Genomic DNA, 17,656 nt, shown 5'->3' on the forward strand with positions numbered 1-17,656 from the left:
ACTGGAAATTAAGTATTTAATACAGTATTGAAAATCTAAAGTGACAGATAATATGGAACAAAATATTTTTAAAAAGAGACAGTTATTATGGAACATATGGAGTAATAAACAACAAGGGTATATAATTTAACTTGCAACTAAGGTGGTGTTTGCAAAAGCTTTTACAAATAGATTATGAGCTTTTTTTGTTCATAATCTATTTTTAAGTGTTTGCAAAATGAACTTTTGTTTTTGCTTCTCTTAAAATAAGCAGCTTTGAGCTATAATTTGTTAAGCACTGATGACCCTACTTTTACTATTTAAGTTCATTTTCCAGTAAATTTGCAAACACCCCCAAGTTTTAGAAATAAACACTTACCTAACTTAATTCACAGTCCATAACTTCTACTTTTAAATAAGTTTTTGCAAACACCACTTAACTAATAAACAAGGAAAAGCAACTATGCCAAAGAAAGTTCTTAGCAATGGACAAAATAATTAATGAACAATAAAGGGATTGCTAAGTCTCTAAGGTGGTGTATGTAAAAGCTTTCAAAAATAGATTATGAGTTTTTTTGTGCACATAATTTTTTTTTAAGTTGCAAAACAAGCTTTTGTTTTTGCTTTTCTTAAAATAAGCCTGATTTAAGTTATACTTTTAAAAGCACCCCATGCACCTGTCTTTTCTATTTAGTTGATTTTTTCCAGCTAATTCGCAAACACCCCCAAATTTTAGAAATGAGCACTTAATTCCAACTTAACTCACAATCACTTACTGAAACTAATACTCCTTCAGAACTCTATCGAAATATCGTATCCAATGCATTATCCCGTTAGAGTTTCTAACAATGTTTCAGGGGGTGATTGTAATTACCGATACCGCATGAACCTTAAAGTTATTTTAGCATACATCAGGGGTGTTTGTGTAATTTACCCTAAAGAAAAAGGAAGTGAAGATTGTGTGCAGGTGTTCTGTTTATCAAGAAAACTGTTGTGAGAACGCAGTCACTTTCAAATTTGATAGGCATTGTTGATTGGAAGAAGATAGCTCTAGCAACATTCAAACTGCGTTGGATGCATGACAAAAGGATTACTTAAAAGCATTAATATAGATATTATATGTCACACGTGAGACAGTGTGATGAATCTTGGGAAGCAGCGAAAACGATCCATAAGAAGGGATTTGACGACCTCTCGTTTTGAAAACGATTCATTCAGTCCCGTAAGGAATGTCATAACTTGCTCAAGATTATAATGATCAACCGATAAACTACAAGTACCATTAGGACGATAATTGGAAAGTTCATTCCAAGTCGTTTTCATCCTTGTGAAATAAACATTTACAAAGAGTTGATCCTGTCTACGATTTGTTAATCCTCAGCGGAGTTGATAAATGCGAGGGCCATTTGTTTGAGAAAACCTACATTCAAATATGTCCAAATTTCACGAGCAAACTTGGAATACATCACAGTCGCTTGAATTTCTTTTACAAACGCATTCAGAATCCAAGACGTAATCATAATATTGTAGCGAATCCAAGCGTTGTGCGTAATAGGATCATGAATTGGTGGTTTGTAATTGAACCATCAACGAAGCCAAACTTATTCCTAACTCTAAGCGAAATTGTCCATCGAATGGATGTAAGAAGTAAGGATTGGAAACATCTTTCATTTTCGTGAGTGGTACGATTCGCCATGATTTAGGGATTTGAAAAAAAAATGCAGTCGTAAAATAGAAGACAATGAGAGGAAGCAGAAAGTATTAGGGGTCATAAAAATAAAAATAATAAATAAGGCTCGTAAACCGGCTCATGAGCTCACGAACAACTAAAAACTGGCTCGAGCTCGAGAAACTCGAGTCCGAGTTCAAGCTTTTTTCGAGCCGGCTCATCGAGCTCACGAGTCAGCTCGGATCGTTTACCACCCCTAGACCCTATCTTTTATAAACTAAAGGGGGACCTATATTAATAAATAATAATACCACAAGGGCTTAAGTGCAAACTAATGAAAACACGTAAACTGGGGTCACGTGCTTATTAATTAGAGTATCAAACAGACGCCAAACTTCGAAAAATATGCTACTCTGTACAATTTGCTATTACATCACAAAATTCAATATTCCAAAAAAAAAAAAAAAAAACAGGTAAAGTAAAAATTTAGAAAAAAAATAGGTCTACATATACAACCTATAAATTATCATTTAAAAATTCAATTACCACAATAATTTATCCATCATTCCAAAAAATGTTTATATATGTTACAAAGCGTTGTGTCAAGTGTCAACGACACCACAAATTTCAATATTCCAAAAAAAACTATATTAACAAAAAAAAAAAAAAAAAAAAAAAAAAAAACTAGTCAACATATATACCATAATACCAATCAATCATTATTTCAAAATTCATCATAACAATAATAATTTATCTATCATTCCGAAAAGGAAAAATAAAAAAAGAAACAAAAATAAATAAATTAAATAGTAATAATAATAATAAGCTGCCCTTCCACCTCCGAAAAGAGACCCTCGCACTTCAACATTTTACAAGGATGCCCCTAACCATGACTAAGAACGGAGCATTATGCCTCAGTTAATTTTAAACGAGGAACGATGTTCATTGACTGGAGCTCCTGCGGAATATCAAACGAGAAAAGGGTTAAACTCAATTCTCATTTCAACAAACAAAACCTTTTTACGATTGAGATCTCAATCGGAACTAGTAATAAAACATTATTAATTAACTGAAAACCGAATGGTGAGCCAAATGTAACATCAATATGCGATCAAGGACACAACTTATTCAACCCCAGGAGAAGTTTTTGATCTAATCATTAGAAAATATTCGGTCTAAGCCAAATAATCCAGATTTACATTAACTTACTAATGTATTTGATTTACAGTTAAACACGTAATGTTAATGAAAGTAAGCACATTCAACAAACAACAAGACTACCCCGGAAAAATAAATAAAGAAATAACCATTACCTGGATTAAAAGCTTGCATGCGTAGGGCAATTTCATAGTAGATATATTATCTCCATTCTTACATGTAGAACAAATGCCTGTCTTCAGCTTAAAGTTGTAATACCCCAAGAGACCACACTTCCGGCAGACCTGCAACCGATTACAGGTTTAAGTACCAGAGTCTTGTGATTCGTAATCTAAAATAACCGAACAGGCTAAAACAAATTGCAGATTAAATTTGACAAATCTGTAACCAGTTACGACTAATATAGTAACAAAATTCTTTTTAAGAGCCTCCATAGCTCTCGAGTAAAGATCGTCAATGACAAGAATAGCAACCTCAATATAGGTGTTGTTATCACATAATAAACCTTACCTGAACCACAAACTCGTCACTAGAAATCATCAAGCGCTCGTATAATAACATACTGGTACCATATGCAATTAAGCAATCACGTTCCATTTCTCCCACCCGTAGACCTGTTCAATTCTACAATTTAGATAATACCATCTCGGAAATGAAGGAACTAAAATTATGTATCGATCCATGTTCAAACCTCCATTGTTGCTTCTTCCTTCTGTAGGCTGCCTAGTCATCATAACTTTAGGTCCATGACCTCGAGCATGCATTTTATCTAACACCTAAGATCCAAAGAAAGGTAGACCTTTTATCACTAGACATGCAAAAGTAAATAGAACTACAACTTTGATGATACCAACATCATTGTAAATTTGGTTGCAATAAAGAATAGTACATATTTTAGAGGATAGGTATAAAAATATGGCAAAAACTCATGCAAGCTATTACAAACCTTAAACGCCAAAGATGTTGGCATGTAAAACTAGACAAGTGCTTTTGCTTACCATGTGTTTCAACTTTTGGTAATAAATTGGACCCATGAAAATATATGCTTGCAGAGGCTCCCCGGTGATGCCTGGAGTGCATATATATATATATTACAAATTGAATATTTAGAAACTTAAAAAACAATCAAGCAAGGAATAAGTAGTAAATTTGTGAGCCATATTTCAGAAATCGAGTCCTAATTTACTCATGCATGTTCATGACAAATTTGTTTAAAATAAGTTATTTCCTTGTTCGTTCGATTTCTTTAAAAGCTGAATAGAAAAAAGGTAAGAAAAAGACCTGAATAGAGGAAGTCTTTGCCATTGTAGCTAAAACCGTGCTTCACTAGGGTTTCACTTATAGTCTCGACTTTATCTGCATGCCCGCTGGGCTCACCAAATGCACTTCCATAATGAAACCTACCACAAGAAACTCCAGCTTTGCTACCAAGAAGTTCTATCATTTTCCCAACTGTCATACGGCTGAAGATATAAAAACATTTATTAGCAATGTTACTTGTGCTTTTTGAAATGTCATTCGTAAATAAATTAAATTTAATTACCTAGGAAATCCATGAGGATTCATGATCAAATCAGGACATATTCCACGCTCGGAAAATGGGAAATCTTCCTGTTGAACAATTGTGCCACAAACTCCTTTTTGCCCGTGACGGCTACTAAATTTGTCCCCAACCTAGAAGGGAAATATTTTCTACTCATTGAAAGATGAACGAGACACCAAATAGGAAATTAAAAGTTTCAAGATCAATCAGTTCACCGTACCTCTGGCCTACGAGTTTGACGAGTCATGAATTTGATTTTCATGTTGTTATCCCTGTCAGAGAAGAGTGCCACTCTATCTATGACAGCTGACTCTCCTACAGAACCTTTATAATGCTCTCTACTTGACCTGTATGAGCTGGATTTACCAACATGCACAGTAATTAAGCTGATTAGTTGTAAGTAAAGAAACCTTAAAAATACTCTCTGAAAGCAAACAAGCAACCTATCTGGAAGGGCCATGGGGGATTTCACTGGCACCCTAGTGACTATAGGGGACTGCTTATTGATATAGATGTCATCGGCTCGAATAGTTTGTCCAGGAGCTGCTAGTCCATCATCATCTAATATCTGCATAATGCATAATATTCAAGTGGCAGGCTAGCAGACAGATTGAGTAACAAAATTCAGTTGACAACTAAAATAATGAGTGAAAATTAATGCATCAGATATTAAATTGGAAAGTAAATTATGCATATAATTAAGGTTTGAGATGTACAACTAACTATCCTAGCTCATTGCGAAAAATATTAACTATCAAGCTTAATCACCTCCTCCTTCATATCAAGCATATGCATTCTCCTTTTTCACAAATGCGAATAAAATACATACAATACACATCTTTCACCAATGTTTTTATTTTCCCTCTCATATATTTACGATCACACTCAAATGGACAGTAAAAATCATTTTTGCACAATACCTGCATCTTTTCACAATCCTGTCCTTCTCTTTGTGGTTTAATAATACGATCAGATGTGCTATTTTCATACTTCAGGCAAACTGAAACCATTCTGCTCATAGGAAAACATTTAATGCAGACGTTATACAATTTCTACCACAGGAAACACGCGAAATGCTTCCAAAATCCAGAGGAAATTACAAAGATAATTGGTAAAGCTAGCTAAGGAAATATTCATGTACCTTTTCATAACAATGCAACGACCAAAACCACGATCCAAGGATGATTTATTCATTACTATTGCGTCCTCTATGTCATATCCACTATAACTCATCACCGCAACAGTTGCATTCTGCCCAGCTCCCAGTTTATCAAAGCTCACCTGACAACAATAATAAGAATGACGATAATAATAATAATAATTACATTAAATATACTAATAATAATAATGTGTTCTTATAATCAGTAATTACAAATTAAAAAGTGTAATTAGGATCCACTAACCAGCTCGATTGTCCGTGTTGTTAGTAATGGTCGCTGTGGATAAACTAAGAGACACATTAACGTGTCCGTCCTGCAATACTGAAAAATGATACATATAAGAAAGGATGAATAAAGGAAAATAACCTGCAATATCAAAGTACAGGATAACATAATCACAAAGAGATGTACTCAGTAAGAATGAGAATTCCAGAGGTGGAGGATAGCGTTCAGGTATTACCAAAATGTTGAGGCTATGTTTGTGTACCTTTTGAGATTCTTTTCCCATTTGGGAATTCAAAAAACTTTATTTACTTTGCATCTCAAAACGCATCTTAGTGTTTTAACTTGTAAATATGCATATTATGTAATAACAAAATGTATGTTCTGTTGAAACAGCACATCATTAGGAGGAACATAATGAAAGGTTGATGACAGGAGCTCTTAAGCATAACGAGGGTTTGTATAATGATTTCTAAAGTTCTCAAACACCATGTTGTGCAGATTGCCTTCCCAAAGACCTAAACATAATCAATCAAATATCTTTAAAGTGTCATTTTAAATCAGATCATAACAATATTATTTCCTGCACTAAAGAACCGGAAACGATTAGGAGCCGCATAATATAGGACACTAATGCATAGCAACATCGAAGTGGTAAGATAATTTACTTATGAGAAATAAAGCCAAAGGATCCAGGTAACAGTTATATAATATTTATGCCTTAGTAATTTATTAAGTCCCATATTGAGTTGCATTGGACTTACCTTAGTTCCCACAAGCCACATGTCAAATGGCTTCAAATTGGATGTCAGCAGGAAGCATAATAATTTATACTTTTTTTATGGTCGACAATTATCTAAGGTATGTCATATCCAGCCCTCTAACATATACCGATGAAGTCTTTAATAAATAGTGTACAAGTCAAAACATGTGCAATATTGCTTGAGTCCAAATATTTGAAAGATCATAGTTCACTAAATCTGTGACAAACGTGAAACATATGATGAAATGGTACCTGATTATATGCAATGTTGCCCATAGCTTGCTTTCCCATAGCACACTACAATGATGATAAGATTGATATTGGTAGGACTTTTATACTTGTAACATAACGGCACCTGAAAAAAGAATGTATTGCATACATACCTGGTACGTATTTCTCGGTGACTGGTTATGATGAGGATAGGGGATCAACCCAGCGCACACGCCCAGTATTGTAAAAGGCTCTATTTCGATATGGGTTGTTTTTTCTTTCGCATTGTCTTCATATAAAGCAATCTAACAATGATATCTATTGTGAGCGAGTATACAAAAAAATTAAAAAATTAAAAATAAAATAAAGAATATGAGAGAAGCAAACCAAAGCATTGTTCTCCTCATTGACATCAAGATATTCGATCAAACCGTCTTTTAGGAAACTGTCAAAGGTCCGGACTCCATCCTTCAAGCAAACATTTTTTTTTAGCAGGGTGACGGAAGTAAAAATAAGAAATAATGAAAATGTATGGCAATAAATAACCTTCAACTCCTTCATATGGTGCTCCTTAATTCTTGATACGCCTTTGTCAGCGATCACGAGTGGGCGACAAACACGGCCACCATCTGAAGCAATGTAAACACAACGCTGCAAAAGAATTTCTTTTTCAGAATCCAAGTTCATACTAGCCCATAAACAATATTTTATGTGGATATATAATCTAATGATTGCGCTCAATTGTGGTGCTACATGTCTTAAAAGAAAAAAGTGAAATGAAACAAAATTTAGTCGCATGAAATTGAGGATTTAAATCTTATAATCTGAAACTCTGCAAATACAACTAGCAGCTACGCAATGTTTCAATAAAATTTCTATACAGATAATATCAAAAGATATAAAGCTACTAGTGCCTTGTAGTCTTTTAAAATCATTTCCCAGAATTGACAGCAATATTTATTTCATTAGTGGCTGAAAATCATCCACAAATTGCAACACAGAAAAACGGAGATCTATGAAGGGGTCAGTGAGAAAGTATAGTGACAGCCGCACCAGCGAAGTGGCTTGACTTATATATCAAATGATACAAATACACACGTAATAAGAGCTCACCTGCTTTTCGTTCACGAAAATGCTTATGAACTCGCCAATTTTACCAGCCCTTCGTAGTGTTCTCATTGCATTGGAAAATCTCTGTAAAAGAAAAATGAAGAGAATAGTTGGACAACAAATGAAGAGAAAATCTAGGATACAATGCGGAAGTAGACATAATACACAAGATTTTGACAATTAATAAAGCCATACTTGTGGCCGCCTGTGCTTGCCAATAATGAGTCCATTGAATATGATCAGATAGGAGTTTGGCATGTGAACTTCTTCACCAGAAAGATACTCGAAACTTTCTACTCCAAGAGTGTAGCACTGTCACACAAACAATGCACAAATATTGATACCCATAATAATAGTTTGCAACCCCAACAAAGCAACACTTGCATCGAGTAAACCGACAACAAAATAAGAGTAGCCACAGATTTAGATTTATCCAATTGCTTAGGTTTCTATTTGTAAGCAAATCCTACAATTGATCCAATAAAGACAATGCATGTACATAGATTTGGAGAAACAAAAATGCATTTACAGATATACTCCAGAACTCACATTTACATAAAAATAAAACAAGTTTGAAGCTTCCCCAATTACCGTCAAGAGAAAAGATTAGAGAACTAGAAGTTTAAAGCAAAAAAAAGAGTAGTCGTGTTTCACATTCACTTAGGTAACTTGCTATTGCTGTTAGCAGCAAACACATGTATGTATTTATGCATTATTACAAATGTCCTGGAGACATCAGTGATAATGTGATCCTAATCACATCAATCAGCCAGAAAAATGAACTGGACCATGTCGTAGTTATACAAGCCATACTGATCAAGGACAGAGTCACTTTCTAATCTTTGACCACATAATAAAGTTAATTTTACAAATAAGCTCCATACTCATACTAGGGTTGACATATCAAAAAATTGCAACTAATATGACGTTATTCAGATTTTGCCCATTCTTCCAGGAGACAATCTTAATCACGAGAAATGCTTAGTACCAGATCAAGCATCACGAATCATTCTAGAGCCCACGGGAGAGTGTTTCTCCAATGAGAATAAAGAATAACTACAAGACAAGAAAGAAACTCTAGCAAGCACTCTACAGCCAGCTATCCATTCTAGATAATGCTAGTTCCTAAAAGTCTCATGTATATATTAATCCTGATCAATTATTGGTCATTGTAAGAATCCAACATCAAACATCTCATACTCCCACTCTCAAGATTTAGATTGGCAAACTTCTATACAAACACCTCTTTACTCTTTAAAGGTTAAAGAATCACTTATCACTGTGAACTGCCAAAAAGGAACTTTCGTGGAGTATATAGCACAATACTCACATATGTAGCACCAATACTATCGAACTCAACAAATATGCTTAACCCCCTGATTTTCCTACATACAGATATATTATTCTACCATCAAAAGTTTGAAAAGTTTGAATATTACAAGAAGGCAGTAAACTCTGAAGTACCAGAGAAATGAGAGGGCCTTCATCTTCATCTGTTGTAACATGAGTCATCAGTGCCAGATTTTTCACCAGTCCACAGGCCTCACCTTCAGGAGTATCACAAGGGCATAGCATCCCCCACTGCAGACAAAGTGGTGTATTGAAATTCAATATGAAATTAGATGAGCAGACGAAATAATTAATAACACATAATGGCCAGGAGAAGGTCACTTTACCTGGCTGGGTTGTAAAGCTCTAGGTCCGCTAACTTTTCTAGATTTTTCAAATTGTGGTATTATCTTTGTCATATGACCTACAGTTGCTATATATGACAGTCTAGCTACAGCCTGTAAGAAAGAAATTTTGCACTTGATCTGAACTCCTCATCTAAGTAAAAATGTGTATACATAATGAATTTGGAAAGGGAATAACAGATACGTTGGCAAGAGAATGAACACCTGTGCCATTCCTTTTCGATTCACTCCAAATCTTTTGAGATCAAAATTTCCAGTAGAAAGAGTTCTCTCTAGACCAAAAGTAATGGAATCTTTCACAATATACTGAAAGTATAGAAAATGAAATGTCAAAATCACAAAAAAGTCATACCAAAATAAATTAGTTCTTTGCAGTAATCATGTACAAGAGAAGAATTTTGATGACATTCAGAATAGCAACATATACCTTATTAGAATGCAGCACAACCTATCTAACTAATGGAGGTTAACGTGAGAAAGAGGGCATTACAAAAGAACAACCGACATAAGTAAGACTGGGCAAGGTTACTGGGGTTTGTTTTTAGAAAGGGTCTGATTCTTACTAGCCAAAGGACAGAACGGAAAATAGAGCCGGAATACTGTAAGCATAAAAAAAGGCAATAAAGAGAGGAAATGGTGAAACGGACAGGAGCAGCCTGCAATCTGTGCAGGGAACCAACAACTCCAGCATCTAATTAGCGCCATGAATGGAGCTGAATTGATGGTTGACAGCCTAAAAGAACAAGAATGTAGGGAACAGGCCAACTTCGGGAAACACGATGCAACAGCAGCCTAAGTGTATGAACCCGGATCAATTCATTAACATCTTCCCTAGCTACGTAGTTGTTGCAAGGAAGAAAACAAATGAAAATTCTAAACACTTAACGACAAGTCATGGATTACAAGTCAAGCTAGGTATATCAATATTTTGATTTTATTCTCAGTTCAATCTTTAAATAACCATCTCCCCTTCATCAAATATTAATAGACTGAGAACAAAGAGATGAAAATACTTCTTAGGTAACAGTTGGTTTATTTATATCCTATTGATTTTGTAGAGTAACTCACTCAGATAGCAACTACAAAATAATCAATTAAAAAAATAAAATTCCAATCACATATAGGGACTTGTGTTTTGAAATTTCAGATCGGTTGTTGCATACCTTTTTCTTGGCATTGAATTTTTGTTTTTTAAGAGAGATATATGCATCAGGTAAGAAACAACAAAACGCCTGTAACTCATGCCGCTTTCATTTCTAACATTAAGCGATTGACTGAACAATTGATATGCTTAATGAGTGTGAATTTAGAAGCTTAAAATTAAACATCCCATATTCTAATTGCTATATTGAATTCTTAATCTCAGCTCAGAACAAACCTGAGAGATGTCAAGTCGACTAGAACGACTTGGCTTTGCTAAGATTTTATCTATACTTTTAACAGCTTCCTCGTTCATTGACTTGAACAAATCCTACAATACAAAGAACAAAAATGTAGCAGTCAAATTACGATAAACAGAATCGTGTAAAAAAAAGAAGACAGAAAAAGTACTCGTAACATACATTCCACCTTGATGTGCATTTCTTATACTAATAGAATTGACCTTTATCAGAAGATAGCAAACGTACCTCAAAAAGTAGTGATAGCATTTGTCCAGACAGTTCCAATCTTTTGTTCCCCACATAATCCTGAAAAAGATAAACAAATAAGGCTCTGATAAAAGGTTAATCAACAAGTGCATCATGTTAATTGCAACTCCCAGTCAGAGGTATGCTTTCATTAGCAGAGTAGCATTGCTGAAAAGGTCTCTGGATTAGAGGTCAACTTAACACTAATTTCATCTCCCTTTTCACCAACGCTAGTAAAAAAGTTAAAATCTGAATGGAGCGCGATAAAATTGTGAGAAATTCATTAGAAGATACGATATTTGTCACTATGCACTAAACTAGTCTAAGATAGATATACCAACACTTTGTTGGCTACCAAGTTTCTTTTCTTTCTGCCAAGGATTTCATAAAGTTTAGGAGTTTGCTAAAGAGTGAAATTGAGTGGGACTATTTGCATTGCTCTATTTGCAAAATGGAAAAGTCATCTCCGCCGTCTAGGCAGCTTGGCCAGAAAACACCCCATTTCATCATTTCAAGAGCTTTGGAAAATAAAGTATTGGCAGTTCCACTTTGCACTCTTCAAATGTAGCTCTTTGGAACTTTTAAGGACAATAAAACCTTTTGAGGAAGACTAAATTCCAGTTCAACGCTTGTGTATGGGTAAATTCTTTAACTAACACGTATCACTGGATTTTAAAATCAGTAAAAAAAAAAAAATCAAACTCCGATTCCACCGACCCCGTTCCAACTTATATTTGACTGAACATTCAAATACAAAAAGATTTGATGTATCACCAAGAAAAGGCTTAATTTAGCAATTGACAATGCTTCAAAAATCAGGTCATCTAAGAAATGGTCATTTCTGCTAGAGTAAGTTTTCTTATGACAAATACTAAGTAACCGCTGTAGGAAACTCTGATTTGATATTAGAAGATGTTAAGCATTTTTTTTAAGGGGAAACACCTCAAGGTAAACTAGTAACATTTTTCACGAGGGAAAAAAGTATGAATGTACACGGACAGATAAACTTAGAATCATAATCCATATATGATGTCGCAAAATGGAATACCCCGAGGACAGACAGTTAACTGCTTAAGCTATAAAGCTGCCTAGATTGCTGCTTATTAACTCAGAAAAGACTATGATGAAATAACCAGGGTGAGCAGGTGTACCTTGTCATCCATTGCATCCTTGTTTAAGATTGCTTCCATCATGCGCCTCACCATTACAGCAACATATATGCATTTTGAACGGAAATTATCTTGATCCACCTGTAACAGGATTTTTTTGGGTTTGAGTAGGTTGCAGGGTGTTCAATAATAATAAAAAATAGTCGTAAGTTCCATATAAACACTAGTTCAAACTGAACGTACAGGGATATTGGCAAGAAAAATGTCTCGAAGGATACTAAGAGCACGCCCTTCCTAAATGACAAACAAAGATAGCCAACAAGAAAATGAGCAAAAGAAAGAAATAAAGAACATACAGAAAACAAAAATCTTATGGAGTCAGATTAAGACCCAAAAGGAAAAAAACATAAGCAGACCAACCTTCTCGTATGTTGTAGAATAGTATGACCTATTATTAACCTGTACCATGAAACAGTAACAAGTAAAAGACATATACTAACAGCAAGTGACAAATATTCTTATGAAATCATATACATGGCAATGTAATGTTTCATATAGGGAACAAATACTTCAGATAGCAACAAAAATAAGTATTATATATCTGATGCTCTGCTATTCACTATGTGCACATATTCAATCTAATTTACAGCTATATTAACAATTGAATATTAACATATCCATATATCTCCACACACACAGAGAGATATGTAGCTATATGTCTTTGCAATACGGAATATAGCATGATTGATTCATTATAAGATCAACTATCTATCTCCAACCCCAAAGTTTTCAACCCAATTTACATGGCCCACCTGCTTTTGAACCAAAAAAATTGACATGCATTAGTTGTCTTCGGAACTTCTACTGAAAATATGAAAGATTAAAAGACCTTAATGGTCAACAACTAGATATACTACTACAGAATGAAAACAAGCTGGATAGAACACAATATCTTCAAAGAAAGAAAGACTGTTTGCTGCACCCGAGTAACTTCCACAATTGCATCCGTGGCAGCTAATTAGGATGCGCGAATATAATTTACAGAAACAACAGCCAAGCACGTAACAGCTTCATACACTACTTTATTCTGAATATTTTTCCCATTTTCTGTAGGGTATTAATACTGTTTTAGGGAAAAGAAGAACAAGACCTTGTGGTCAAGGAACGCCAGTGCCTGATGTTGTGTGTGTACAGATTCCTTTACACAATCCTGAAACGAAGACACCAAAGTATCAGATGATACAATCTGCATCAAATATGTTTTTCGATTCAAGCTTGTTGAAACCTTTCTTTCTATCAAGATTTTGGATTCACATCCAAGTGGCTCCGTCAGAATTTCGTTGAGTTTCGAAAGACCATCATAACAAAAAAATATAGACAAGACATTCCTTGGAAGAGAAAAATACTATTCAAATTGAACCTACACCAGTTGTACCTCAATTGATGGCAATAGCAGTTCACTATAACGAGGGTCTCTTCCAATCATCTGGACAACCTCTTGATCACTTTCCATACCCATAGCTTTAAGGACTATCATGATCGGAACCTAGAAAAGATAATGATATCATCAAACTTGCCATAAGATACAGAATTACAAATAAGGGACAGGGATGGATATCAACCTTGGTTCCAAACTTATTCAGGAGCAGATATATCTTCTCTTTCTCCATTCTTATAATTGTTTTGCTCTTTGTTTTCGCTGTAATACTTGCAACAGATGCTTGCACGCTGGAAGTAAGGGAAAGAGATTAAAGGATTCAGCCAGAGAATATTATATACCTTTGGATATTAGTGAAATATGTTGTTACTCAAAAGAAATATGTGAAGTGATAGCTACTCACCAGCCTTTATTATCAGTATCGATGATTATTCTGTTCTTCGAAAGTTGTTCTTGTATCAAAAGTACCTGGAAGAAGATATGGAAAATAAGTACCATGTTGATAAAAATAAAATTAAAAATTAAATAATTAAAAGAAGACCTAGGAAATAATCATCTATGAGATGAAATTCAGTACATCTATGCTAAAAGTTGATTAACTGTAAAGAAGAACTATTATATTCTTAATGACGTGTTGCAAATTATGGGCGGAACCAAAAAATGACAATTACCAGACAAGGAATGATTCAACAAGTAAGAAGTTGACCCGAATTTTCATATCATAAAGAGAAGTTGAATCATCATTACTACAATTCCATTACGAATTATTTTATGCGGATTCATACTCATAACTGAGTTCTTAAAAAAGTTTCAGATGGTGGTTACAGAAAAGCAGTCAATAATCCTCTTTTTTAAGCACCTATTCAGTCCTGCCACATCAAACTTCTTTCTTCATTGGCTTTACAACTTTTTTCACTTACACTCAAATATGTCTTGGATTAAATAAAATAATATATGAAAATAAAAGGCAAAATTCCCTCATGTTTTATATTCGTAGTCGTGAAGAGAAAAGAACTATAATGTGATAATGAAAATGTCACCTTCTCGTTTCCTTTAACGACAAAATATCCTCCAGGGTCAAGCGGACATTCACCTAAGAGAGTAAAGGAAAATGAAAAATTACCATGAGACTAGTGCTTGCTTGATAATAAATAAAAGGTCATATAAATGAACATGTATTTCGGCAGCAAAATTATGCACGCATACCATATTTGGCAAGTTCTTCTTCATCCTTCCCGTGCAAGATGCAACAGCAACTTCTTAACATGACAGGCATTCTTCCAATAATGACATCTCTCTGAAAATTATATCTCGGAGAATAAGTGCATGCATGCATCATTTCTGGTAACATTTATGCATAAATTTCTACATGTTGTTCATAGATAAACAAAACCCTCAATTGGTATCACCTTCATTTGAGTTGTCTTTGAACCATGGCTGCCGGTAACATATTCTATGTTCACGTATATTGGAGCAGTATAACTGAAATAAATGGCCCATCATTAGAGGTTAGACGCAAAAGAGAAGTGATGAGCTTTAAAGTAAGAACAAAATTAAAAGAATTTTCGAATTAGGTAAGTTAAACAGCATCCAACAAGCCCTTAAAGAAGTGCCTATACTTCAAAGAAGAAAACTGCATAATCAAATTGGTAATAGCAAAAATGCATAACAATGGTTATACTCAAGAACGTAAAAGCAAACCTTCTATTGTATCTTCAATTCAAAACTACATCTACGACACAACATCTTGACACTAGTGATAAACCTATAACTCTCAAAATCTACCACAAGCATTCAAGGGCACTGAAATTTTTTCGTTTCGTTTCGTTTCCCTCGCCAATTTTAAAGAGCAGACAGTGAGAACAATTTACAAAAAAATATCCAATAAAGGATTTACTTCGTCTTGGTTTCTCAACCACTGATGAGGTGCTTAAAAGATAGCGTTAACACAATAATAGGTGCTTAACATATAGTCAGCAGATGTGTTTTCTGATTTCCTCTCAAACAAGTCTAATGCATATGACATGAATATGTAAAACAACTGACACTCACGTCGTGTCGAGAAGCCGGCACTTCTGGGGAGTAAGCTTCTCGGTAACACCGTCCAATACCATTGATGGTTCACCAATGCGAACATCTTTGTATCTGCAACCAAATACATTAATCAATAAAATTTCATTTTTTTTCTCTCTTCTCAACCAAAACGTACAAGGACGCATAACTTAGAATGTAGCACAAACGAAATTACAGTATCTTACAAAACAATTACCTCAAATAAATACTAGGGTCCTTAGTAGCTGAGATGAGATCATTGGCCTGAACAATCTTTTTTATATGCGTCCTCACGAAGTAATTATAAGAGTCCAAATGTTGTTTCACGAGACCTCTCACCTACATTTGCACATTAATTAGCACTCAAAATACCAATCCATAGAATTATCGGAACTTAGATCAAACGAAGTATAACATGAAGTATAACATGAAGTATAACATGATAATCGATTAAATTGAAATTAGTAAAACGTAGATATCACACCAAAATCAAAAAACAAAACAAAAAAATCCTTCAAAAACAAACAAATGAAAATTAGAGTGATAGATATGTAAAAATATAAAGCCGGAAAATTTATACCTTCAAAAATTCGGGGAGCAATTGGAACTTGTCGACTGAACTCTTCACAGGGGCGGCAAGAAATTGTTTGTCGATTTCCATACTGTATTCAAAACCAAAAAACATAATTTAACCGACAAATTAATCAAACATAATATGCGCATATTTGTGTGTGTGTGTGTGTGTGTTGAATTTAATGAAGCATACCCCTTCTCCTGTAAATCACTGCACAAACCAAGGTCTTCGTCTACTCCCATCTCAAATTTCGATATTCAGAGACGAGAAGCGTAGGTCTTAAACCCAAAACCTCTGTATTTTCTGTATATATATATAACTTCTGATGAGTGGTAACTGGGTCGGCCCACCGAGTTCGGGTTACGTGGGTAACTCCGACTCGAATAGAAACCGGATTTAAAATTACTTTTTTAGACACGTATTGTTTTATTTTAAAAGGGTAAATTACAACTACCCCTGAGGTATGGTCAAATTACGAGAACCCCCTCTTGTTTTGATAATTACAATCACCTCCTCAACTCATCAAATTTAGTGGAATCTTCGAGATTATATGGAATATTATCACTTTTGTACCCGTTTTATCCCATTCGAACTCTACATTCTGAAGCAAGATGATCATAATATGTTTTTTTTGGCTTGTATATATCAGATTGTGATGCATCAGAAACTGTATTTTTACACAAAACGAGTATAAACTAGAGCACATTTCACGAAATCTAGATAATTATGTTGAATTTGACACCATGAGGGTGGAGGTGTAAGAAAAAATCATAGTTGATGGGGTAGATGTAATTATCCAAACAAGAGGGATTTTTTTGTAAATTTACCATACCTAGGGGGGTGTTTGTAATTTACCCTATTTTAAATAACATTAATTACCGATCAATTTTATAAGAATAAATAAATATGAAGAGAAAAAAAATTGTGTTATTTACTGTTTGCACCTTAAAGTATGGGGTTAGTAACATTTACTCCCTTAAAGTTACAAATGTAAGCACTTACCTCCTCGGTTAATGAATTTAACGATACGATTATTTGACTTTGAATGACGTGACATTTTTTCATCTCAAAATTTCCTTCTAGCCATTATGTAAATAATGAATATGTAATAATAAAAAAAATCAAAATTTCAATTTTATTATTTCAATATTTTTAATTTTATGAATGAAATTTTTTGAATTTTAATTTCATTGTGTTTTACTTTATGTTCATTGTTAGTTAATTAAAAAAGGTATTAACTACTCAAACTTTAATTATCATTTTATAGTGTATCTAGTTATTTTAAAGAGTGTATGACTATAAACTCAATTTTACCTCTAAGAATCACAAAATGCATTCAAAAGTTAA

The 17,656-nt window shown here is 34.2% G+C and overlaps 1 protein-coding gene across 1 annotated transcript; it reads right to left on the reverse strand.

The window, feature by feature from the left end:
- Nucleotides 1–2,346: 2,346 nt before the first annotated feature.
- Nucleotides 2,347–16,640, reverse strand: LOC105969727 (DNA-directed RNA polymerase III subunit 2). The gene is made up of 37 exons (XM_012994496.2): nt 16,502–16,640; nt 16,316–16,397; nt 15,953–16,074; nt 15,736–15,828; nt 15,093–15,165; nt 14,890–14,980; nt 14,724–14,776; nt 14,087–14,151; nt 13,868–13,973; nt 13,681–13,791; nt 13,396–13,455; nt 12,666–12,704; nt 12,489–12,539; nt 12,288–12,386; nt 11,137–11,196; nt 10,887–10,979; nt 9,713–9,814; nt 9,491–9,601; nt 9,279–9,395; nt 8,010–8,126; nt 7,818–7,898; nt 7,251–7,355; nt 7,092–7,172; nt 6,878–7,009; nt 6,747–6,791; nt 5,753–5,830; nt 5,491–5,630; nt 5,270–5,360; nt 4,793–4,917; nt 4,570–4,705; nt 4,350–4,480; nt 4,088–4,269; nt 3,805–3,875; nt 3,498–3,582; nt 3,317–3,420; nt 2,962–3,090; nt 2,347–2,606 (listed from the first exon to the last, which is right to left on the reverse strand). Exons 1-37 carry the CDS (start codon nt 16,549–16,551, stop codon nt 2,556–2,558), a joined length of 3,462 nt encoding a protein of 1,153 aa, XP_012849950.2. The 5' UTR covers nt 16,552–16,640; the 3' UTR covers nt 2,347–2,555.
- Nucleotides 16,641–17,656: the final 1,016 nt, after the last annotated feature.

Source organism: Erythranthe guttata, chromosome 2, assembly GCF_056151865.1.
Source record: "Erythranthe guttata isolate IM_541 chromosome 2, IM_541, whole genome shotgun sequence".
Lineage (NCBI taxonomy): Eukaryota > Viridiplantae > Streptophyta > Magnoliopsida > Lamiales > Phrymaceae > Erythranthe > Erythranthe guttata.

Bases quoted from the DNA above. Each gene is read 5' to 3' on its own strand.
- LOC105969727 (XM_012994496.2), bottom strand. From the start codon at position 16,551: ATGGGAGTAGACGAAGACCTTGGTTTGTGCAGTGATTTACAGGAGAAG. The intron at 16,075-16,315 runs GTATAAATTTTC...GTGCAAATGTAG, and splicing joins TGCTCCCCGAATTTTTGAAG to GTGAGAGGTCTCGTGAAACA. The intron at 5,631-5,752 runs GTTAGTGGATCC...TATTGTTGTCAG, and splicing joins CAACACGGACAATCGAGCTG to GTGAGCTTTGATAAACTGGG.